Below are 25,296 nucleotides of genomic sequence, written 5' to 3' on the forward strand. Positions count from 1 at the left end.
GGGGGGTGAGGGGGGGTGGGGTGGGGGGGTGATTTGGCTACTGAAACCAACAGGGCTTGAAATGGGCCTGCGTTTGTTTTGCTTCAAATAAATTTAGTTTGTTGTCATGCCGATTGTTCTGATGTTTGGTAAGAACTGTGACTATTTTTTCTTATACTGTTATTAATATTATTGCAGATGTACATAATGAATTTCTAAAGAATTATTTTAATTAAAGCATGACAAATTTACCACTGCTTCTACTGTCTTTTTTTTTTTAAACCTGTGAAATTAATAAAAAAAAATAAACATCCAATTCTTTTTTTTATATAATTTGCATTTATGGGTACACAGAACATTTGTGGATTGTGATTATAATACACTATAATGTGTAGTGATGACAAGGTTCTTCTTCAAAATTATTGTTTGCTTGTCTTATCATAATTATTATTATTATTATTAAAGTACACACTGAGGCTACTGTAATGAAACGTTTCACACCAAGGCAGCTGTAGTTTATTTTCCAAAACTATAGGTATATTGTCTGATTGTATTATTATTATTATTAATAATAATGATAATAAAATGCACTCTTAGGTCACTGTAATGAAGCCTTTCAAAAAGTATACGTATTTACTGTCAGATTTTGTTAACATTATTATTATTATTATTATTATTATTATAAGTACAAGTAGTATTATAAAAACTGGTCGTCGAGTCTTAACCTGAAATGATTTGGTCTTTTCCTTTCTTTTTGCAGCTCTGAGCGTTTTTAAAAGGACGAAACCAATGATCCTGAAACCACGCGCATCTGTTTAATTTGGTCTTTTATTTTCTGCATCATGTAGTTTTATTTGCAGTCGCTGCGTGGCTCTTCGCGGCCTCATTACTGCGGCGCGTTAACGAGGCCACGGTTCGTCGGTGCCGCGGCCCACCTGGTGCCACCGCCACACGCGCAGCCCCGCGAGGATGACGGAGAGGGAGGCCGCGCGCTCGACCCCCCCCCCCCCCACACACACACACACACACACACAGCACGTGACATATAATAGTAGTAGTAGTAAAAATAATAATAATGATATTAATATATATATTTACACGTGTCAATCAAACAAATTGACGTATTTTTTAAATAATTTACACTATCAAATATATAAGTGCTAAATATATATGATGGTGCTTTAATGTGAATATGCATAACTGGTGGGTGTTCTGGCGCTTTTCATCACAGCCCATGATCTTCCTCATTCGCCATTGAATTATATCATGTGATATGAGTATTAATGAACGTATGAATGAGTGCGAACATGCCAATGAATGTGCATAGGCCTACATATGTATTATGTGTAATAAAGTTTATTTTAAAAAGCATATTCAGGTCCAAAGATATATATAAATAATATGTCAAATATAAAGATGAAATATACCAATGGTATTAGATTTCTTTCTTTCTACTGTTCACCCAAATTAAATTTCTCCTTTTAAATACAACAGATTTTTTGCCAGATGTATAGCCTATATATATATATATAGATATATATAGACATATATATCTATATATATACTAATTTTGACAGGCTACCTCTTTCTAGCTTTGAGGAAACCAATGTGAACTAGAACCTGCTTCGGTCTCCGCTCTGGGTTTTATTCTCTTTCACGGAGGCCCCCATGTTTGGCCTCATTAGACCACTGGAACCTCTGCAGAGATTTCTGTTTTCAAACTTTTGTGCGGTTCATGGCCTAATTCATCACTGAGGAAACTCTAAAACCTAATAATATAACTCCGGAACTAGACTGTATGAAGGCTTTTGTCTGACCTCTGAGACAATCGCTTCGAGTCCTCAATATCAGTGCAGTCGGAGGAGTATCTGTCCGCTGATGAAGAGCAGCCATGACGTCTCTCTGTTTACAGTATGCACTCGTCTTTCTCCCTGTCTCTCCAAGCCTTCACCCTCCTCACATTTCAACATTTCCCTGACTCACCTCCTTCCACCAACTCTTTGTATCCCTCTCCTGCAGCCATACTGTACACGCAGCGTACCGCCCTGTAAACTTTAAACAATAGCTGCACTTCATCCCATTGTTGTCCAAGTGGCCTGGCCCACTCCAGACAGCCCATCAACTGACTGGACTCTCATTCTTTCCAAACACCCCCCCCCCCCCCCCCCCCCATGCTCAGGCATGCAGAACACACACACATCCATATACATTCATACATACAGAGGAGCTCTTAAGTGGATGTGCCTCACAGCCACAGACCTTTTAACCGAACCCAGTTTCAGATTCCTCAGCCAGCTGACGGACGGCCAGAGAAATAACGGCTGCAAACGTTAAACATTAACAGTCTCACTGCCAAATGAGTAAAAAACTAAACATTATACTGCTACAGCAGCAGAAATACCTCCTCTCTGTGTCTCTCTGGGCCTATTAGCGGTGGAGGATTCGGGCCACAGTGCTTCTGGTAATGAGCCCGGCAGCACAATACGGGCACCGGGCCGGAACAGCTGAGGACAGACAAAGCTGGCAGGATGGGGCAACCGGGACTTACTACACTTATCACAGAGCCATGCTAACACTTTGTGTATGTGTGACGGAGAGACAGGGCAAGAATGTCTCCCTATATGTGTGTGTGTGTGTGTGTGTAGAGAGAGGGCATGTGTCCCATTACCATTATGGGACAAACTCAAAGACAGAATGGGGGGCCCCTGGAGAAATTGCTGCCAAAAAGGCAGCAGAGGAGTGTGTGGCAATCAGTGGGATGACGGGTCGGGGTTGTCCTGCACCAGTCATCTGGAAAGTTCTCCACTTATCTCCGGGCCCGAGACACCGGCCAACCAATCCAGCCCGGCGAATCAGCATTATGCAGGCTGACAGAATTTGTCTGTCCAAATGAGCTGCAGGACACGTCGTCGTTTTGAACTGTGAATGGCAGCCCTGCAGTGTCGGCCCCGCCCAGCTCAGGCTTTTTGTGGCCCTCGAGAGAACCCAGATTGCACGAGTGAACCCGTTACCTTGTTTATGAATTGTTTTGGACAAAGCGCGGTTGATTATTCTGAACCCTTCCTCTGAACCATTTTTTACTCTGAATGTTTAGCAAACACTTTGGAGCACTTTCAAAGTGAGAGACTCTCATGCTGCTAAGTCGAATTTGCAGTCGATGATAAAACAAACTTGTTTTTGTTTGGCTACATGTGTTTAAAACACAACTCAAGGGCTCAGTGTGCGACAACCGAAGTGTTTGACACAGCGTCAGAAACCTGCTCCCACCGTGACCTTGGAAAGGGGATCAAGGCATTTTGTGACATATTTTGTAACTTTGCAAAACCATCAGTCCAACAAGCACACGCACAACACACAGCAATGGCCAGGTGTGTGGAGGAGTTGAACGTCTTTCTCAAGCTCAAAAAACAAGATGGCAGCACCCGTAGCTGGGATAGTTTGGCTACAGTTTTTGTACGATGGGAGACATGTCATCCACTGACACATATATATATATATATATATATATATATATATATATATATATATATATATATATATATATACTGTATATATAGCAATTGAAATAGCAAGGCAAATTTCATTAGGCTATGATAACAAAATTGCACAAGATCAAACTTTCCAGCTTGTAATGCATCTATTTACACAACAGAAAACCTTGAAACAGCCATGTCTGACATCAAAGGAACATACAAGTTTAACGTCCAATAGCTGTCAAGAGATTTTACTGCAAGCCAGAAGTGTCACCTTCATGGTGGCACGGAAAAACAAATCTGTTTGATATTGATATTTCTGTTTGAACCAAAGTGGCGGACCCAACAACCCAATCTCTATCAAAGACTGTATTTAATCACGGGCCGGAGAAAAGGCCTCAGAACACCTGAGCGGACTTCAAATTACAACACATTCCTCCGGTTTCAAGAGGTTATCTTATCTCCTCCACTTTAACCACGGTGGAACAAATGTGCCAGTCAAACGGAGCAAAGGGGGCCGACAGAGGCTGTTTCTGTGCAGGAACAGAAGGAAGGAAACACAGGTGCCCTGTGTCATACCGGCCTATTAAACAACACACGAGCCCTGAAGGCAGGAAGCTACTATTGACTGGGGGACATCAAGAAAAACACACCTTTCAAAGCACACACACATCCAACACTACACACACTCACAGAGGTGGATAAAATCTGCCAGGTATCAGGTACTGCCCCGAGGGAGAGGGTTGACCTGTGGGGGCCCGGGGGGCGGGGGGGGGGGAGCTGACAAACAGCTCATTCAACATCACATACACATCTCGATTGTGCTGATTTATCCCCGACCTGCACACAGTCCATTACATAAAAGAGTAAAGAAAGAATATATGCAAATGTTCAGAGATTTGGTTTTGATCCTGGAGTGAAATCCCGATTTCCAGTCAGAGCTGAAAACGAATGGAGATAAGATGGAGGAGATTGGCACACAAGCATTCTTTCCCTATACGTCGCATTAACCCACTGAGAACCGACTCTTAGATCCCGTCCGCTGTGTTTGTCCTGCATCTTGAAAGCCGCTGCGCCTGTGCCCGGGGAGTGTGTCAGAGGCAGGAGTGTGTGTGTGGAAGAAGAAAGGGCAAAGAGAGTTCACGCTTTGAAAAGCCCTTAAGCAAGGCACTCGCCGGGACTCTTTCAATCAGACGCTCCTTTCCTACAAAAGCCTGCATTTGTTAAAAAGGGCCACAGAGGCTCGGTTATGATAAAATCTAAAGAGCGATTCATGTTTGGACTGGGTCTGACTGGCAAAATAGAATGAAAATGTCTGAGTTTGAGAAAAGCTATACTATTGGGACCAGTCTGGGAGAGAAAGAGGGACGGGAGGATGTTTTTCTTCACTGCCTCCCATCTCTTTGAAAACAAGCTACAAGCAATAAAAGAATATCACTCCCACTGAAAGGGAAAATGACACCCATTTGTAAAACGAACGCACAGAGTGTGTTTTGGTCTTTGCAGACAGAAAAGTGCGGGAGTGGACACAAGTGGACGCCGGATAAGAGGCGGGAGAGAGTACGAGTGGAGTCGGTGTCTCGGTGAAAGAGGCCAGCGGAGTCTGAGTGGAAAAACAAAACCCCTGAAAGCGCCGCTGATAGATTTCGAGGGCCCTGGATGGAGAGATCCACATCCCAGCAGCAGCAGTCAAGAGCTCAAGATGGAGACAGAGAAACAGAGGAGGGGATGAAAACAGTTTTTTTTTTCAAATATCAGGAGTAGAAGAAATGAAGTGGTTGTGCATATAAGAGATGAGATGTAGCAAGTAGAGCGTGCGAGGCGTCGGCGGCATATAGAGAATACCCATCCGGAGGAGGATTGAGGGCAGGGGAAGAAAAAAAGAAAGTCCCACAGCATCGACGGCTCAGCTCCTGTTTGTGGTTTATATTTCCTGAGCATTTTGGGGTCATTGTGATTGTTAAGCAACTTTCAAAGCAGCAATGTGTGCGGTGGTGGGGGGGGGGGGGGGGGGGGAGAGAAAAGCGGAGAAAGATGAAAAAAGGGGGCAGAAGTGACCCTGCATGTCGAGGTCTTTTTACGCCGCCCATGCTGGACAAGCCCCTAATGATCACAACTTGAGCTCTTGCCTTTTTAATTACCCACCCAGGCCTGACTGAGTCGCACAAAGCTCGGGGAGCGGGCTGGCGCAGATGGAACAAAAACAGGCCGATTCCTTGGGAAGGATGCCCTCTGAACCCAGCCGCTGATGCAGCCCCTGCTGCTCCAGCCGGTCATTATTGTTGTCGTCGTTGCTGGAGCGCTGGAGAAAGGTGGCACTCCAAAACAAGACCACCACCGCTGTTGAAGTCATGGTCCGCAGACCGTGAGAGCTTCAGTCAAGAGCTCTGCTGTGACGCCAGCACCACACAAACACACGCTTTAAAAACACAAATTGTCAAACATTTCAAGTTGATCTAAAAAAAACAAACAGGAACCGCTAATGGCTGCCTCTCGTCGAAACATTTCGTCACAGCCCCGAGAGCATGTAGGTTAGCCGAGATGGCGTCGCCTTTCACCTAGCAGGGCCCCCCCCCCCCCCCCCGCTGAAGGTGATGGCCCCGGGGCCCCTGTCACTCCTACGGCCCATCAGTCAACCTCATCTCCAGAATCTGACTTTATCTTAATGAGCCTTTGTTATTCCTGTGAATGAATGGAGACTGCTTCCATTCAGGAGACAAGTTGAGCATTATGAGCGCAGATGATCAGATCCCGAGTTTGTCCTGATGTCTGTCGGTGCAGGTGAGAGACAGGAAGAACAAGGAGCGTCAGGACCAATGAGAGCTCAGCTTATATCCCTATCACCTCCGCCGAGCTCAGACCGAACTGTGTACCCCTGTCTGTATTGTCTGTGCTCTTCATTGCGTTTCCTATTGTCGCATCACATTCCTGTGTGAGCAATGTGTGTGTTCTGAGTGTGTGTGTGTGTGTGTGTGTGTGTGTGTGTGTGTGTGTCTGCCTGTAAATATATATTTGTGAGGTCCGTTTTTTGGACCGGTCCTCTCCTCAAAGCGCTGTTTCAAATTTGCTTTAGGATTAGGTTGGGCTTAAATCGCAAAACTTTGAATGACTTTTAAAAAAAAATCTACTTTGAGTAAAAAAAATTAACCACAAATCAGGAGTGGTTTAAAGAGATCTCAACGTTTCACTGCATCCCAGCTTCCTCCAGAGATTTGCAGCCACCTGCCCGTCAGGTAGACTGGAATGTTTCGGTTGTTCACCTCTGATTTGTTCAGGTTGTCACATGACTTTTTCCTTAATTTGTTTTTAGGAAGTAATGAAACAAAAATTAATTTTAGTTTAAAGTTGATGCTTTTAGGGTGTGATAATTGTGATTGTTGTGTGTGTGTGTGAGTGTGTGTTGCTTCTCAGAATGGTCTGGAGGGTAATCTGTGTTTAAAGTCTCTCTACTCTCAAGTCTATTGGTGAAATTAAAATAGTCAGTAAATTACTTTAAATATACAGCGACGATATCTATGACTTTGATTAAAAGCAGAAGGAGCATGTACAGAATGGGCTCTGGAGCTATGTCGTCATAGCAGCCCTTACAAGGTCAAGGTTTCACTGCTGGCTGAACTTTTAAGACTTCAGCACGAAACAAGGATCCCATCTGAAGGGACTGTAGAGGATTTAACCTATGAAGCAGTAAGAGTGCACTTCTGGGAGCCTCAATTCAAAGACTGTGATGATGACGTCAAGCGCCTTCTCGTGCTGGTAATGGAGGTGAACAACAACATGCAAGTGACAGTTGAGAAGGCTTTAAAAGTCCTCAGAGGACAATCCCTCCTTGTTTCAAACATCAGAAGATTATGAACCCTGGCTCGGGAGGAAAACAGTTAAGGTTGGGAAAGATAGGACTGATAAATACAATTGATATTTTATTTTTCCCCTATAGAGAAAAAAACATTTCACAAATAAATCCTTCATATGAACATAGTATGAAACAGTGGCAACAAAATACTTATGCAAAATATAAAAACAACAAAAGTGCAATTATTAAAACAAGTTGACGGCCTGTCCCCTGCATTCACTCACACATGGCCTGTACTACAGCACCCTCTTGTGGTTTACATTTTAAAAAGGCACAACTGTTGCCCAAACGATGACATTTCAAATGTAACAGATTTTGTACCCTTTTGAGTTTTTATACAAAGACATTTTGTTTTTTGTTTCAAAGAAAACTAAATAAATTAGGAGCAATCGTTTTGACAAACTCAACAAGACAGTCAGGCTCTCTCCTCAATGGTGAGACAGCTGGGGATTCCCTGAGGTTATACATCTGAAAAAGTGCACAAGAGAAAAAATGCCGTAAAACAAAACAACGTGCCGAGACGGATTTGATATTTGACTTTGGTGTCTTCCCTGCTTCTGTGTTCAGTGCTTCCAAAACCTAAAAAAAACTGGCGCGACGTCAGCAGTCTCTGAGTAAAAATACCTCTCAGGCCTCTTTATTCCATCGAGGGATGATAGTCCTGCGATACGTCCGTCTCTCAGAGATGTTGCGTCTGACTTTGATCACAGTCGGAGGAGCCATCTCCTGCTCCAGAGAAGGGCTGGAGTGGGACTTCTTCAGCCCGTCGTCCTCCTCGTCTTCCTCCCCCACAGAGTCTGCACACAGGGCCTTATCGAACAGGTTCAGCTCTGCGGGGCTCAACACTTTGCTGCCCCTCTTCTCCACCTTCTTCCAGGCCTCCAGCATCTGGATGTAGATCTCGTAGCGACACATCTGTAGGGTTTGCGCAAGAGAATGCAGGGTCACTCATGGGTCATTGACACTCATATACATCTATGTTTATACATGCACATTCACTCATGACACCTCCTCTACCTCGTAATGCAGGTACTCTGCTCTGACTCGCTGCTCCTCCAGCTCCTTAGCTCGAGCTTTCCTGCCCTCTGGAGGGTTTTGCTGCAGGTACGACAGGTCGGCTTTGAAGGACTCCAGCTTTCCTGCATGAAACTGCAGCTGACGTTCCTGCACAGGAAGTTACACATAGTAGAAGAAAAATGCAAACGCACGTTATGCAAATCCTGCTGAGGAACAATCACACAAAGACGGTGGAAATTATGATCAAGGTCGCAGCTGCAAATTTTCTTCATTTAGACATTAAATACATTACAACTACTGGAGTGTTTTTGTGTGTAAGAATATTTAACTGTATTATGCCTGTTGAATAAAAAAATTATCCCTCTCATAGTTTAGCTGCAGGGGTAAAGTAATCCCAGAGGTAGTCATTTCTGTACTGCAAATTAAACGATGCAGCAATTTCACTTCCTTAAATTCTCATCCAACATGTTAAGAAAAAACATTTGACTTTAAGTTTCCACTATTCAACTGTTGACAACTTAAAAACACTTTGAAGGTTTTTGTCTGCTTTTACTGCTGCACACACTCACATCCTGCATAGAAACAGGTACAATTAAGTTTAAATGTAGGTAAAATAACTTTCACTTAAATGTAAATCATAGAAGGAGAAGTAAGAGTGTGTACCAGTGTGTGAGCAGACTGCGAGGCGGGGAGGATCGGCCTGAAGAACTTCCTCTGGGAGCCGACGGCAGCAGGAAACGGGGGCGACGAGTGAATCGCCGAAACCAGGTTGAAGCGGCTGATCCAAGACTTCATCTCCGCTTTAGATCTGAACAGGACAAAACACCAGCGCCGTGACTCTGACTGTTGGACACACATACATTCTGAATACAGCTGAACACTCTGATTCCAGCTGTATCGTGACTTACGAGGCCTGAAAGAGGAAAACCCTCCAATCCGCCGTCTGCAAACGGAAGACGTGCGGCTTCTTGGTGTAATCCTGTGCCTGCTCGGCCACCGAGTGGTGCACACTCACCACCTCCTCGCTCACCTGGTGATCCCTCTTGTAATCATCCTGAAACACCACAAAGCACACATATATAAAATTTGCATACAAAATTGTTTTTCACATAATAAGAGTCAGCTGAGTCACTGACCTTCTGTAAGTAGAGAACCATTCCCCTCAGGACTCCATAGAAAGTCTTCCAGCCTCTTTTCCCCCATGGAGCTGAAACACACAACATCAGCAGGTAGGTAAAAATTACAGACAAGTCTATGCCCTCCACAATAAAACACACAACTCAGAATTGAAACGATAAAAATGCGATAATGCTTTATATTATATTATTGGGAAATTAAGCTGCTTTCTGGACACAGTGTTCAAGAAAAACCTCAACAATTTATAGATTCAGAGGTTATAGAACCATGATTATCGCTCTAACTCATAAAAGCAGCATATATAGTGCAGGAAAGTGAAGGCCTTACGGGAGCAAATACTGTCAACCATATCAATTATTCATTCAAACTTGTTGATATTTATTAAATAAATAAATGAAAGATTAACTTTAAATATTCCAAAGTAAATTTAGGTTTTAATATGTCAAATTACCAGGCTATGCGGTCTCTTTCAAAATAAAAGTTTGGATAAATCATAACTGTATTTAAGATGAAACAAACTAGATATTTTCTTTATGTATTATCCACAACACGAACAAAAATGTATAAATATTCTGCATACCATTTAATGATGTTTCAATGTATTTTGCAAATTGCTCAACCAAACACACAGTAATCCCCACCACACATAGGATCCACTACTATTTATGTACCAGATTACATATTTTAACATTTAATAATAACCTCAGAGGCAAAATAAGTCGGACTCACTGCGTTTGCCATCGATGTCCGCGTGGAGTTTTCTAAGTAGGAAACCCTCCTTCACCACCAAGGCGTTTTTGTCGTGAGCAACAACCTGGAAGGGGTTGGCTTTGGAGCGCAGCTGTGCATCATCTCCCACATCCTCTTCCAGCAAAACAGAGCTCTGCAACTCGTCCTCATTCCTTCAACACACAGAGGGACACGAGGGTTATTATGTGTGAGAGGAGACGTGATGTGAAAGATATGACAAAGGAAGACTCCATGAGAGAGAACAATTCAAGTGAGAGTGGAATCTACTTACACAGCCCATTCCAGCGGCTCACTCTTGATGGAATTATGAAGACTCTAAGATGGAGATGGAGAAGAAAAAATCATCAACATTTTCATCAACAGGGATTTGACCTTCCAATAAAATGGGTTTTCTGACAACTTCAATAAAGCCATTACTTTCAGGAGATCCTTGCTGAAGTTTTCCCCTTCGTTCATCCCATCCAGGTTGGACACAAACTGAGAGGAGGACATGGATTTTCCTACATGCTGTCAACACACACACACACACAGAACATGGGCCTTGTCAAAACAACATTTGATATCTATAAACATTTGTTTAACAGACATAAATATGTCTAACCTGTCCATGCAGATCAGTGTTGAGAAGCATTAAAGCACAGGTCAGAGCCAACACAGCCCCTGAGGATATAAAAAACAAAGTGTTAATGCCACACGTGACGACACACTGCAGGGTCACTGATCATGAATCAAACATTTCAAAGTAAACAGTGACAGAGGCTTACCTGAAGAGGAGAAGGCGTCAGGGTTGCACTGATGGAAGTGGCGGGCGAAATGCTGCAGCACACGCTCCCTCTCCTGGCTCTCTCCTATCAGTACCACCACTTTCAGAAAAGACCTGAGAGCGAGAGACGTCGGGAGGATGCACACGTCTTACAAGGTGTTTTATGAGTTTTTTGTTTTTGTCAGAGCGTCGTCATTGTATACAAACCCAAGCTCTGCTTCTGAAAATTCTCACCTCAGGGCCTGATCCAGAGTTTGCCCAGTAAAGTCAAAGAACTTGAGGTATTCCTCTCCGACAGCATGACTGAAGGCATTACTACACAGAGACAGAAGAAAAATCACACCATAAATGAGTCATAAATATGACCCACAAGACTTCAAAGGGACTAAATCTAAATTTTATCACATTTTCATTGTCAGCAGTGGCCTTTCTCCACAAATTAATTAACTACATCCACTAAAAATCTTGTTTTGTTGTTTATTTATTTTATTTATTAAGTTTGTTTATCAGGGACAGTGCTTATTAATAACAACACTGTAAATATACCAGTGAGCCAAGACGCTAATTTCATCTGTAGTCCCTGGCCAGGTGAAAAGTTGGAAGCCAAAAATTAAATAACAAAAAACAAGTGACAAGTTTAAAACAGTTATCATGATGTAGACAATAGCAATTTCCATTTTGTCGTCTGCATTGGTGTATTCCAGGAAGCAGTGACATCAATGAGGTCAGAGGTGATAAAGACTTCACACTTTTCAACAGACAAAGTTTTTCAGCCTGGATTTAAAGGACTATTACATTATTCTTTTTATTACTGGAAATATGCAGCTGTTTTCACCCCCCCGCCCTCAGACTTTCTGTTATTCATTTATGTCTGAGATAACCCTGAAGGCATCATCATGGTGATTCTCCAAAATTTTACTAAACGCCTCCAAAACCACACAAATAAATACAGCAGTGTTTTCACAGGCCGCCGCCCTCACTGTGACACATTTGATGTTAATGTGTTAAATCCATTCAGTGCTCTTTAAATGTTTTCTGAGCAATAAATCGCACTTAGACTGAGCACCACTCAGTCTTTGATGAGATTGAACCACGATGTTAATATTAAAGTCAGCTTTTATATCTTTATGTTACATTTTGTTTATCTAAAGGTTTAGTATATTAAGTAGCACAAACAGGAAAATATTTTCTTCCTCTGGACACTTACACTTTTGAGTTTTGGCAGATTTGAAAAATACCAAGTAGAAAGTGTCTCAGGGACTTGGGAGAAGTGGTTTGGTTTTCTTTTGCATTGTATAAATAATCATGATTTCACAGTTCATATCCCAAGATATGGTTAAACAAAATATTGTGTGTTGTGTATGTTAAAATATTTTATAAATTCAAATATTTATAATCAGCTGTATGACTGCGAAGATATTTACACACATCTGCCGTTTGGCGCTCCACGAAGCACCCTATAGCTGTAGCTAGTTATTAGTTTGGCTGCGGAGCTCATCATCCATCCCTTATGAACACAGAAAGATTTTAAATGTGTAAAAACATGCACTTACTCTTTATCTAAGTGCTTGACCACATCTACAGGTTGGATCCCGTCCAACTTAAACAGCCGTTCAGCGAGGCCGCGGGCCATCTCTCTGTCCACCTCCCCTCCGTTCATATGAGGCATGGGCGTCTCCGGGAGCTTGTGTTTCTCTCCATTCGCCATCACTGTTCGTACACCTCCATCCTCAGGACCTGCTAATTCTTCAGTCTGATGTGACGCAGGCGAGTCCACCTGCTTTAGCTCTGCTGCCTCTGCTGTCTGCTCTGTGACCTCAGGCTCTGCAGACAGCTGCTCTGTTATTTCTGACTCATCTGAATCCTCTGATAGCACTGGCTGCTCAGGGATTGTCGGCTGGGACACGTCGGCCGGTTGCGGTGACTGCTCATTCTGCTCGGGCGGCTCCGTCTGCTGCTGCTGCTGCTGCTGCTGCTCTGGGACTTCAGGGTCTTTGGCTTCAACACAGACTGTCCGATCTGACTGAGTGCACTCCTCGGTTCCTTCTGCAGTTTCAGGTCGGGCTGACTGATTCGTTAGTTCCATCTCTGGTGACTCCTTCAGATGTTGACATCCTAACTGGTCAGAGTGCTCCTCCTCTATCTGATTTGACAACTCTGCTTGGGAAGGCTCGGGCTCTCTGATCGTTTCCAGCTCCTCACACTCAGACCGTTCGGGGTGCGGTGAAGTTGTCTCGTCACAATATTGTCGCTCCAAAGGACTTTCCTCCTCCACTTCTTCATCCAGCTCTGGTATCGCCTCTAAGTTTTCTGTCTTCTCTGCGTTTTCCGTCTCCTGCATTAATTCTTCCTGACTGTTGTCGACGGCTTCTGGCTGCTCAGGTTCCACGTTATGTTCGACACCTTTACACATATCTGTCTCTTCGGTCCGACCAGTGGAATCTTCCTGTAACTGCTCCTGTATCTCTACGTCCTCTTCGGTCCCTGAGTTACAAATTTCATCAACAGGCTCTGACGGATGCAAATGAATTAGCTTATCTGGGGTAAGTCCTGCATCCTCTGTTTGTAGTGGCTCTGCCGTCAACTCCCTACAAACAGTGCATGAAATATGAGATGCAGTCAGTGTTAAAGTACTACATCAAACTGTGACATGAATATCATAATGAAGTCATTGACTTTCAGTACACGTTTCCTGTTCCCCTTTCCATGATACTCACACATCACTTGGACAACTGACAGTGTTTGCCTCTTCACTGTTGTCAGCATAAAGCACGTTGGTCACATGCTTTCCCTCTTCTTCTTCTTCTTCTTCTTCGTCTTCTTCTTCTTCTTCTTCGTCTTCTTCTTCGTCTTCTTCTTCGTCTTCGTCTTCTTCTTCGTCTTCTTCTTCGTCTTCTTCTTGTCCCTCCTCGCCTTCTTCTTCAATCTCTACTCCATTCACTGCATTTTGTTGTCCCTCTGGGTCTCCCTGTGCAGTTAGTAGAACGCTAAGCTCCTCTGGTTCCTCTTCTGGTTTTACATCTGCGAGACAGTTCGCCTCATCTTCTGAGCCTTCAGCCTCCCAAACAGTCTCGGTTATGTCCACTGTCTCAGCAGGATTGGAGGTTACTGAGCATCTGTCCTCATCTTCTGACTCAGTCTCGACAGGAATTTCTGGAAGATTTTTCCAGAGACAGACAAACATCAAAGTTTTGCTGTAAAATCTAACACATCATTTCTTTTTTAAACTACACCAGGGCTACCACAATAAACTGAATCACTGTATTTTCCAAAACCGAGAGAGAAATAGAAAAAAAAGCGTAGTTTTAATGTGTTGCTATGAGTAATACGCACCGTTATTACTGTCTACCAGCTCTTGTGTTGAATCTTCCTTTTCCTGTGTCGTCGGCTCTTGCACATCGGCTGCATCACATGGCTGGAAATTGCAACACAGGCCATCATCGAACATGATCATGTGAAAAACAGTGTGAGAAAAACTTGTGATCGCCAGTGGCTTTATGAGTAGATAGTTTGCACTCAGCGCCTCATCTGACCAACATGATATCTGCTCTATTCCTCCACAACTAGCTCAACCTATTACAGTAACTCTCAGATGTGTATTTAAAGACGTAAAGACCGAGGTGGCGACGGAAAAGTCGAGCTACACTCAGTGAAGGAAGTAAGAAATTACAGGAAACTGTTTCTAAAAGGTGTGTACAGACACAAAAAAAGAGAAAAAATTGAAATAGTGTCAGAATTTCAGCTCTTTACACGATCTCTGTATGTTAAGTACATACCTCAAAGCTGTTTCCTGACCACTCCCCACTCAGAAGCAGTGAATTGAGCCGATCTAGTTCCTCTCTCTCCTCTGTAACGAGAAGCGCAGCAATATCATCCTCAGATTGGTGAAGTGACGGGGGAGTGGTACCTAGACTTATCACGTCACTGGAGTCCAGCTCATTGGCCAAGCTGCGGTCAGTCACGAGCGAGGGCCTTTCTGTAAAGGGGTCGGGCATGTCCCACTGTACCGTGGCGAAAGAGAGTGATGCACTGGGACGTACAGGGCATATTATGTGGTCCCATTGCTCTGCCTCATCAGGAGTCTCTCGTCCTGTCTTTGGAGACAAAGTGAGTTCATCTGTCCCATGTGCCGCGATTATCTCCTCCTCCGTCTCGGTCTCGTCCAAAACAGTGACCTCCTGTTCTCCACTGATGTTCTGATGCTCCGCAGAGGTGCACGAGTCTTGTTGGGGATGCTGCAGGACTGAATCTGTACTATTTAGCAGAGAGGAGCAGATGATTTCCTCCTCCATTAGGGTCTCTCTCAGTCTGTTCCGTGGTCTGGTTTCTTGCTCTTTTTTTTTATTTTGTGGGTTGTGGTGAAAGTTTCTGTAAATGTTGCCTCGCTTTCCTCTTCTATACAAAGATAATTTCTGTGCAGCTGCATAAATGTGAAACTCTGAGGCACGTTACAATCTCCAGTGGCTCCATTAACAGTTCTGTGAAAAAAGAAAAAAAACATTAATGTTCAAGAATAGGCAGCACAAGATTTTAATTGTGGGTCAGACACGAGTGGCTCTAAAACCCTGATGTTGCGTGATAACTGAAACAAAGTAGTTTCTTCATCGAGTGTTTGAATAACACATTTAAAAATAACTTTTTGGGGAACCTCCAAGTCTATTAGATGGAAAATCCGATAGATAGTAGACAAAAAAGCCATTCATACCAATCCACTATATTTGGTGGGAAGGTGATAGGGATGGGGCTTTATATTTTTCTATTCGTCTGTGAGACAGAGTAAATTTAAATCTACTGAGAAAAACATTTTGAAATTAAATACATCACTCTGACAAAAATACTCAACACTTACCACATTATCCAGTTTGTAGATTTTTTTTTTATATCCCATTGTCAAATATCTTATTACTTTGTCATTGCAGTGCACATGTGCAAAGGACGTCAAGTGAAATGTCACAAAAGCTCGTCTGCACTTCCTGATCAGAGACGAAGAAAATCCCCTTAGTGAGTGAGCCGAAAAGAAAAGGAGCAGAGAGATAGCGGTGCATGTGTGTGGGTTAAGAAGAGAGGGTGGAGTTAATCTTTTTTTTCTGGTGAGCAGTTTAACTGTCTGTGCCGTATGTCTATCATTTGATCACTGCGGCACACTGTGACCCTGGCTGATGGATAAAGCCACGATGAACTAGAGTCTAAACGTGTAGTTGCTTGTAAACACGACCCAAGGGCATCACCTCCCACGTCACCAAGGCCATAGGAAGTGAACAGTTAAAGCATCACTTATCATATCTTGTTCTGTTCTGCATTTTGAATCCTATTGCTTGTTCTCCACTTCATTTCTATCACACCCTTGTCTCTCTTGATTATTCTATTCAAGTCACGCAACCAACATCCGGGACAGACTTTGACCACATTTCCTGTGTGGGTGCTCACTTCTCAGTTCCTGTCAGGGTGCAAAAAGTGCTCTGTTAAATGCATGAGCTTTACTGAAGATTAGGAAGGAAGCTTGTCTATAAATGAAAGGCACTGTGTGGAGATGCTGAAACTTTAAGAGCTACAAATTGCATATGTATAATTGTCTCGTTGATGTGCACACTGAACATCAAAATAATTTGGGGCAGACCGACATTATACAGTACAGCTGATAATCTCTTGCTGGAGTGTTTGAAACTATAACACCGTTAATCTTCTGCGCGTGACAGTATCTTCAGCAGCATTGTTAGGAAGGAAACTGTAGTGCAAAATGCTGAAATGACTGTGGAGGTCTCCTGAAAGAAACTCTTTTCAGTCTCAATAAAAGAAAACATACCATAGAGGAGAAAATAAAACATCCATAGAGGAGAAAATAAAACATCCACAGTGGGTAAAGAAAGAGTTGTGAAATTACTACAGCATAATCTGTCGACAGAGCCGTCTAGAGTTTCATTCATTAGCAGCACCGTGAATGGCACAGGCACAAACTTGAACATTTCCACATTTTCAAACCTCAAAGAGCTCAAAACTACCCCTCATTAGAAAGAATCTTTTCAACTGTGAAGCATGACTTACCCCCTCCTGGCTCTCTAAAGCGGCATCATATGATCAGCCAGCTTGTGAGGTTTTAAGTCAAGTCTTGTGGGAGGGAAGGACACATCGCTGTGTTACACTGGGTTTATGCTGCTGTCAATGAGCTGTGCCTTCACCAGCACTCGCACACACGCATACAAAAACCCCTTCAGCTGATTTTGGTCTGAAGCTGCTTCGCACAACAAACCAGCCACACATCCGCTCTCTTAAAGCCAGGCAGCCTCTTAAGTCTGTGGTGTCGCATAAACATGCATGCAAGTCACAAGTCCCCGTCTGGACTGAGTCCTCCTCCTCCCTCTTCATGCTTCCTCTCCATTTTGGAGAAATCCTGATCAACCATCCGTCTCCGTATGTCCTGTTCGTCCGTCTGCAGGAATGGCTGGAGGGTGAAAGGGGAGGGAGAATGTGTGAAGAAGAAGAAGGAGAAAGCAGCTGAGTGACAACAAAGAGGAAGAAAGGGTACGTTGTGATTGGCAGATGACTCAAGAGACACCTGAGAGGCCCAGGCCCACGCCCACTGCCCTGAAGGCATGCAGGCACACATACAGGTCAGGTGAGGGGAGTGGCCCGGCTTCATTCCTGCAAAATACATCTGGAGCAATGCGGTAGAACCAGCAGGCTTCCAGATTCAATGTGCACATGTTATTAGCTGACCAACTGTCTGTTGGTCTGTGGTCAGTCACGTCAGTTTCACAAACTTCTCCACAAAGTCTCCAATGTGCTACGTGATCCACAGAGAACTGGGTGGTTGAAACAGTAACCTTTACCGTTAACCAATGGCTGTGTTAGACCAGGGTTAGTGTTAAGGTTAACACTGTTATTTGGTTTTATTATCAAGCATGTGTTTAGGATTAACCTATCGAATTAGATAATGTAATAAGACTGATAAGATATAAGAACAAGATTTATAAAATCATTTAACAAGATTGATAAGATCAGATAAAAAGATTAATAAGATCATTTGACAACAAGATTAATAAGATCATATGAGAATATTAATAAGATCATATAAGATTGATAAGATATAAGAACAAGACTTGTAAAATCATATAACAAGATTTATAAGATCAGAAAACAAGAAGATTAATAAGATCACATAACAACAAAATTGAGAAGACCATATAATAAGATAATATGGCAAGACGACTAATACAATAATAACAAAATAGGACTGAGAAGATTAAAGATTAAGACTATAAAGATAAAGAAACTAATGAGATAAAACAACAAGACAGTTAATCTAATATATTTGCACAGGTTTATCTTATCTCAAAGCAATTTAGCATCATTCACATCAGGATTAGCATTAGCATCGGTGGCAGACTGAATATTCGCAGCATCAGCAACAACACACGTAACTAACAAAACGTTTTTAGCTCGTTCGCGTTGTTGCCACAGACTCAGAGGGCGGTTAGCCACAGTTAGCACATGCGCAAGGTACAGGAGCATTTGGTTAGCTTGTCATAAAACGTCGTTTCTCGTTACATGTTTAGCAACGTTAGCTTCTTCTCCATCAGTGTCAATTAAATGTAAACGGGTATTAGCATGTTTAGCATCCACATTAAAAACAGTTGCATTACCTATCACTTATGTGGGCCTCCTTGTTAGTGGTGGTTAGTAGTAGTAGAGGTGAACTAGTGGTGTCGTCAGTAGTTAGCACTAGTAAACCCTGGTGATTAGCTGTTTGTGGCTTAAACACAGACATCAACAATAACGTGGTTATTTGTGCGAACTGTGTGACGTCGAGTGGGGCCTCGGCTAATGCAGCAGGTCCCCTCCGCGCCGGTGGTAGGCGCTGTGGGTCTGAGGGGTGTCAGGGAAACAGAAGCAGCTTTCTCCTGTGCGTCACTCTCCTGCGCCTGAGTGTGCTTTGTTTGTTCCGCACACGGCAGCAGCAGCAACACACACACTCAGACAAACATTTACACACACACACTCCTTTTGTCTGTGCCACTTAAATGATCCAGACACTCTGATCCGGGTACGATCGCACCGAGTCGTCGACAGCCGCCCGGTCCAACATGGCCACGTCCGGTGACCTGAAAGTGTTCCTGGAGTCCTCTCTGAATGAGATCTTCAGAGCCACAGTGAGCGACATCCTGGACTCAGTGGACCGGACGCTGTGCGAGTATCAGGGGACCGTACGGAGGATCGAGTCCGAGAACGAGGGCCTGAAGCGGCTGCTGTTTGCACACAGGAGCCGGGAGCGTGCGTCCAAAGGTACCGTTGTTTGCAGCTGGTAAACACAGGCGGCTGCAGCTCCGTGCAGACCCTGACCTTTGTTTGCAGAGCCCGTGCATCTCTGTTTACAGACATGAATAAAACTGTCGCTGCAGCACATTCAACATCAATAAACAATGCTGCACTCACTGCTCTAAAGTAATGCTTTTGTTGCCCTGTATCTGCTGGATGTGTAGATCAAAAATAAATGGTTTACAATATCAGTGTTTTGAGGCTGCTCGCCGCAGACGTGAACAAAATGTGTATTTTGATTGTATAGTGAGTCTCCACAAATTTAAAGTATTCCTTCATGCTAATTCATTATTTCAGTTATAGTTGAGGACATGCCTGACTCAGAGTCAAAGTCTATATTATGTTTGTTCATAATTTTGAACTTGTTTGTTTTACAGAACAAGATGTCACAGAACAGCCCTTGGAGTGGACCAGTTATCCGATCGCTACGACCCAGGGCACGTTCAAGATGTCCATATGCAGCAGCGACAAGAAGAGCTGCAGGAGGAAAAAGCAAAAAGACAAGATGAGGGAGATTGCGTCGTCTGACTCCTTTTTTCTGCAGACAAATCCTGAGGTAGAACAACCATGTGTCAACACGGCCGAGGTAAGTATAGACAGAACCTTGGTATCTGTGAAAGAAGAGACCGGCCTGGAGGAAAACTGCGCCATTGACCTCTCCCAGCCCTCCTCTCTTCTCAATCTGGCAATGAGGCCCTTAAAGGATGAGAGCACAGTGGTCACTTGTGACAGTCCAGAGGCATATGCACCTCTGCTGCCATCTTCAGGCCCTGAACCAGACTCCAGAGGCAGTTACGGTGAAGTTAACGGCAACATGGTCCCTGACAGCTACATGCAGGATGGTCCGTATATTAAGACAGAGGAGGAGGAGGAGGAGGAGGAGGAGGAGCAGAATGGGGTGTTGCAGTACAGTGACGATGACAGTTTCTCCAAGCAGGAGTTGACGCATGTGTTGCAATATTACCACGAATCAAATGCAGACCCAGAGGAAGCGAGTGGTCAGGTGGCAGAGCCAGAGGCTGCGCTGCAGGAGGAGGACGACCCCCCCGCTGTTCCTGCAGACGAGGTTTTGGAAAACCGCGACAACTTCCTGCGCTGCCCCAGCTGTCCCAAAACATTCAGCCGCGCAGCCTCGCTCAATGTCCACATCAAGACTCACAGCGGCGAGAAGGTCCACAGCTGCAGCTACTGCGGTAAGCGCTTTGGCCGCGCCGACCTCCTCAAATCCCACAAACGCACCCACACAGGAGAAAGACCCTACTGCTGCAACATGTGCAGCAAAACGTACGCCCACCCCAGTCAGCTCAGGATACACAAGCGCATACACACTGGAGAGAAACCGTATTGCTGCTCGCACTGTGGGAAGCGCTTTAACGAGCACAACCAGCTCAAGGTCCACTTGCGGACCCACACCGGGGAGAGGCCTTACAGCTGCCAGGAGTGCGGCAAAACATTCAGCAATGCGGGAAACCTGCGCATACACGAGAGGATCCACACAGGCGAGAAGCCGTACTGCTGTGCTCAGTGTGGGAAGAGGTTTAATGGCCTGGGTGACCTCAAAACGCATTACAGGATTCACACTGGAGAGAGGCCCTACAGCTGCGAGCTGTGTAAGAAGACCTTCAGCCAGGCGGGACACCTCACCATACACATGCGCATGCACACAGGAGAGAGACCCTACAGCTGCAGTGAGTGCGGAAAGAAGTTCACGGTGGCCAGCAGCCTGAAGCTGCACCAGAGGACGCACACGGGAGAGAAGGAGTACAGCTGCTCCTACTGCAGCAAGAGCTTCAGCCGGTCGGGACACCTGAAGAGACACGAGCTGGTCCACACCAAAGAGAAGGTCTTCCTCTGCAACCAGTGTGGAAAGAGCTACACGGACCAGTCGTCCCTTAAGAAACACTTGAAGATGCACACGACCAAGGAGCATAAGGCTCAGAGCGAGGGAAGCACCAGCGAGGCTGAGACCAACGCAGTCCCACCTTCAGCCTCTGAGACGCATTCAGACACTGATAGAAACTGTAGCAGTTGAATCATATACAATCTGCGATTCAAAATGCACATAGCAGCTTTTTAAAATCTTTTAACCACATCTCACTTACTACATCAGCTACATTTGACCCACGGATGATGGTGGAGAACTCCATCCAGTAAAACAATAAGAACACTGGACAGGAGAATGAATGAACAGCAGAAACCCACATCACCTGTGTAACCAGTAACATATTCAGGAGTTTGAGACATTATCGGGCCCAAGAATAACACACTTTTCTTTTTGTGCTGGGGCCTCTGCAGCCTTGTTGAGATCAATGGTGTTTCCTTCACACAGGGCTCTTGCACTTTTGCACCTATCCAACAGAAATACTACTGCCCCTTGATTTTACACCATGGCGCCCTCACACACAGCTTATGTAGGAGATGACAATGGGACTTATATATGTCTTTAAAAAATCCTTAGTCCGCTCCCCAAGTAAAACCAAAACTTATGTCAACACAGAGTCTAAGACATGAAACTTGGTTCGGACTTTCAAATGTGAAAATGCCTTAAAGGCTGTGCTTGAATACTGTAAAAACACGAACATGGTAATTCTGCTATAAACCAAGCTGCGATAACTTTGTTGTAAAATCCTGACGCACAGTACAAACTGTTGCCGGTGTTTGGCATCTGATGAACCTCTAAAACTCATTTATCTGTTACCCAGTCTCTACTTCCTAAATCCTATGTGATGCAGTCAAACTGGTACCTGTAAAAATACACTCCACCATTTCACCCCCCTATTCTGTATTAACAGGACTTAATATTTAGTCAGCAATTCTATATATTGACATATATACATTTGATTGATTAACTCTAATATTTTCCTTGTAAGCGTTTCTCACAGTGTAATACACGGCTCCCTGAAAGAACGTTGAAACCTGCTGTATGTTACCGAACTGTGGTAGATTGTGTGTTTATGAAATGCTTTATAGGAAAATAAAAATTGATTGAATGCAACGTCTATCAGATCGTTAAGTTGCTGAAATGTTCCCACAGGGTTGATTTAAAAAAATTGTCTTAGAAGATACATCTACACAACTTTGTAGCCCGAGAGTTAGAAATGTGTTCTGCTCTGTGATTTAAAGTTAATATAACAATGTATATAGCTTTAACTATACAGTCAGAGGTCTGATCTGTTGACCTGCTGAGAATGTATTTGTGTAATAATATAACTGCAGATAATCCGTATCGATTGACCAGCTTTCAGTAGTAACCTGTTTTGTAAGCAACGCTGATCTCAAACAACGTCCAGCTCCTAGAGGGTTTTCCCCGTAATGATACAAGAACATATATAAATATTGTACGACTGACACACGCAGGAGTAAAGATTCATGTTCGTGATCTCAAAGCAACTGTTTCCTTCAGTTGATATACCTGCATAGCAATGTACATTAAACTGTTTGCTACTAGCAATTTATTGTGATTTACTTTGTGTGGTTTGTGTCTAAATTAAAAACAACCGTTAACCCAAAGCATTGTTTTGACTCTTTTACCCCATACAGTTGTGGTTTTATTGTACAATCAAAGGTAAAGTGCAGCAAATAAGGTGATACAACATTGAACTATATGGAAAAGTTGATGACTCAACTTGTTGATTAAGCCATGAACATTGAAAACCAGCAAGTGCATAAATTCTCACAGTGTGAAACAGTTCAGATTATCCTAAAATGTAATCTTTAAATTGTGTAATTGTAATTGAGAAAGGCAGAGCAGCCGAAGCACCTCAAATTCTAACCTGATTCCACTAACAATGAACAACATCCACTGTACTTCATCCTATTCAAGTGTGAAGTACAGTGAGTAAAAACTACCAACAAGTTTCTAACATAATGGAAAGGGGTGTCAGTATATAAAGTATTAACACGTAAGACAATGTCTGAAAGAGATGAAGGGTGCAGCAATGACAATAGAGATGCAGGAGTTATTGCCAGTGATAGTAGAATATACGAGTAGGCATATTGTATATTATAAACTCAGTCCGACTAAAAGCATGAAAATACAAACGGCAAAAATTTAAAATGTTTACAAGCTATAAAAAAAGCTGAATCCAAATTTAAAGTTTTAAGTTGAAATGACGTCTCTAGCGGAAAGTATGCTGAAGTGATGAACGTTTCACAAAGTAAAAAAAAACATCGGAAAAACTAACACATTCAAAGGTTTCGTAATTGAAGAACTCAAAATCTATTATCTTGCATTTCACCATATCGGTATGGTGAAATAATTCATCTTGCACATTACGACACTCGGGTGGCACAGAGACAGAAGCCGCACCTTTAGGCTTGTAGGTTGTGAGTCGTGCTGGTGTGACAACAGTTGAGGCTCGGTGGCATCTTTTCCTTGGAGAGGTAGAGCATGGGCTGAATGGTGCTGCTGAAGTCCATCAGGCCGAAGGCCACGTAGTGGATGTAGCAGCGGAACACGTCGGCAGAGAAGTAGTCCTGGAAGGGGAACAGCGCCACAGGTGGGAAGTAGTTGAACACTATGATGGCCTGGATGATGAGGACCATTTTGAAGGCCCTCTTCTTCACTGGGTGCATCTCGTCTCTGCCGGGCCCAGACTGCCGCAGCACCCAGAGAATGGCAATGTTGCAGAAGACCATGAAGGTGAACGCGGCGAGGATCATCGCCGTGAAGACCTTCTCGAAGTTGGGGATGTTGCCCACGCACTTGGCGGCAGCGTAGCCCAGGATGAACAGCCAGACCAGCATGGCCAGGACCGCTCTGTGCTGTCGGTCCTTGAGCTCGGTGAAGGTGATGGGGTGGACAACAGCCATGTAACGGTCCAGGCAGATGCAGGCGAGGAGGAGCGGCGAGGAGTCCTTCATGCCGTAGAAGAACCGCAGGACGTACCAGGTGCTGCTGGTGGTGATGAAGACTATGTTGGCCAGCTCCAGAGGAGGGGTGAGGCAGAAGAGCACATCTAGGATAGCCAGTTGAAGGATGAAGATGTCCGAGGTGGAGGAGTCGCCCTTGTTCTTGTGGATGAGCCACAGCACCGTGAGGTTGGTCGGAATGCCCAGGAACATGTTAATGAACTGCAGGCCCAGGTACCAAATGATGGCGGCGGGCATGTCTTTGCATTGCTCGTACACTGTCTCCTCTCCACCGCTGTGATTTAAGGGGCTGAGAGAGAGGTAGAGCAAAGAGGAGTTGGGGTATGGAACCTCCATGACGGCCTGATTACAGTGAAGTCCTCAGAGGAGACCGGCAGGAGGAACAGAGATCTGTCAGAGAAACAGAGGTAATGAAGTGATATGGCACGTGCACTGTTCGGTTAATCATTAGATTATTCAACCAATCAATCAATCAATCATCTATCCATTCGTCCATTGATTGGTCATAAAATATTACTTGATTAGATGTCAGACAGGTACAGAGAATAAACAAACACAACATGCTAAATCCTTACAACACACAAATAATAATTATTTCCGAGTCTTTATTGATCACAACCATTAATCATTCACAACGCTCACTAGTCAAAACTCTTTTGGCAGCAAAACCCTCAAATCAATTAAGATATCATTACCATAATTCAATGTAAACTGACATATAGGTCTTGGTCATTAGTTAAAAATATAAAAACACATCCAGCAAAGTTCCCTTCACACACAATCATTTAAGTGGAAAAATCATCCGTGTTGGAAGAAATTAGTTGACAGAGGTGGAGAGTGTCAATAGCCAAGAGATGGCAGGAAATGAAGGGAGAGAGAATCTAGGCACATGACGTCTCACCCAGTTGTGTGTCTGTTCTTCTGTCACTTCAATAACCTGATGAAAGCTGCAGGCGACTCCAGAGATTTACTTTGTTCAACACGTAAAAAATACTGCAATTCTATCTCAAGGGACCAAAATGCTGAAGAGTTCCGGAGCCACAGTAGAATGTTTGACAACTTCTTCTTTTAGGCTCCTTAAGCTCTATTTTCTAATTGGTCCATGTGACATGTTTCTACCAATATGCTGCATTACTAAAATC

At 43.8% G+C, this 25,296-nt stretch overlaps 3 protein-coding genes across 4 annotated transcripts; 1 reads left to right on the top strand and 2 right to left on the bottom strand.

Annotated features, from left to right (window-relative positions):
• Nucleotides 1-7,356: 7,356 nt before the first annotated feature.
• On the bottom strand, nt 7,357-17,533 carry LOC133974808 (PH and SEC7 domain-containing protein 3). 2 transcript variants are annotated; one of them, XM_062412577.1, is made up of 16 exons: nt 17,012-17,533; nt 14,746-15,447; nt 14,303-14,384; nt 13,687-14,122; nt 12,523-13,557; nt 11,204-11,284; nt 10,971-11,083; nt 10,808-10,866; nt 10,624-10,713; nt 10,478-10,521; nt 10,186-10,358; nt 9,456-9,526; nt 9,228-9,373; nt 8,983-9,127; nt 8,320-8,466; nt 7,357-8,217 (listed from the first exon to the last, which is right to left on the bottom strand). In XM_062412577.1, exons 2-16 carry the CDS (start codon nt 15,259-15,261, stop codon nt 7,930-7,932), a joined length of 3,426 nt encoding a protein of 1,141 aa, XP_062268561.1. In that variant the 5' UTR covers nt 15,262-15,447; nt 17,012-17,533; the 3' UTR covers nt 7,357-7,929. The 2 variants fall into 2 exon arrangements, with proteins under 2 accessions (XP_062268561.1, XP_062268563.1); XM_062412579.1 differs by lacking the exon at nt 17,012-17,533 and adding an exon at nt 15,819-15,972.
• Nucleotides 17,534-18,771: 1,238 nt separating this feature from the next.
• LOC133974809 (zinc finger protein 436) lies at nt 18,772-22,792 on the top strand. Its single transcript, XM_062412580.1, has 2 exons — nt 18,772-19,249; nt 19,660-22,792. The coding sequence occupies exons 1-2, from the start codon at nt 19,051-19,053 to the stop codon at nt 21,312-21,314; spliced, it is 1,854 nt and encodes a 617-aa protein (XP_062268564.1). The 5' UTR covers nt 18,772-19,050; the 3' UTR covers nt 21,315-22,792.
• Nucleotides 22,793-22,822: 30 nt separating this feature from the next.
• Nucleotides 22,823-24,526, bottom strand: hcar2 (hydroxycarboxylic acid receptor 2-). The gene has a single exon (XM_062412581.1). It carries the CDS (start codon nt 24,488-24,490, stop codon nt 23,594-23,596), a length of 897 nt encoding a protein of 298 aa, XP_062268565.1. The 5' UTR covers nt 24,491-24,526; the 3' UTR covers nt 22,823-23,593.
• Nucleotides 24,527-25,296: the final 770 nt, after the last annotated feature.

This window comes from Platichthys flesus, chromosome 19 (genome assembly GCF_949316205.1).
Source record: "Platichthys flesus chromosome 19, fPlaFle2.1, whole genome shotgun sequence".
NCBI lineage: Eukaryota > Metazoa > Chordata > Actinopteri > Pleuronectiformes > Pleuronectidae > Platichthys > Platichthys flesus.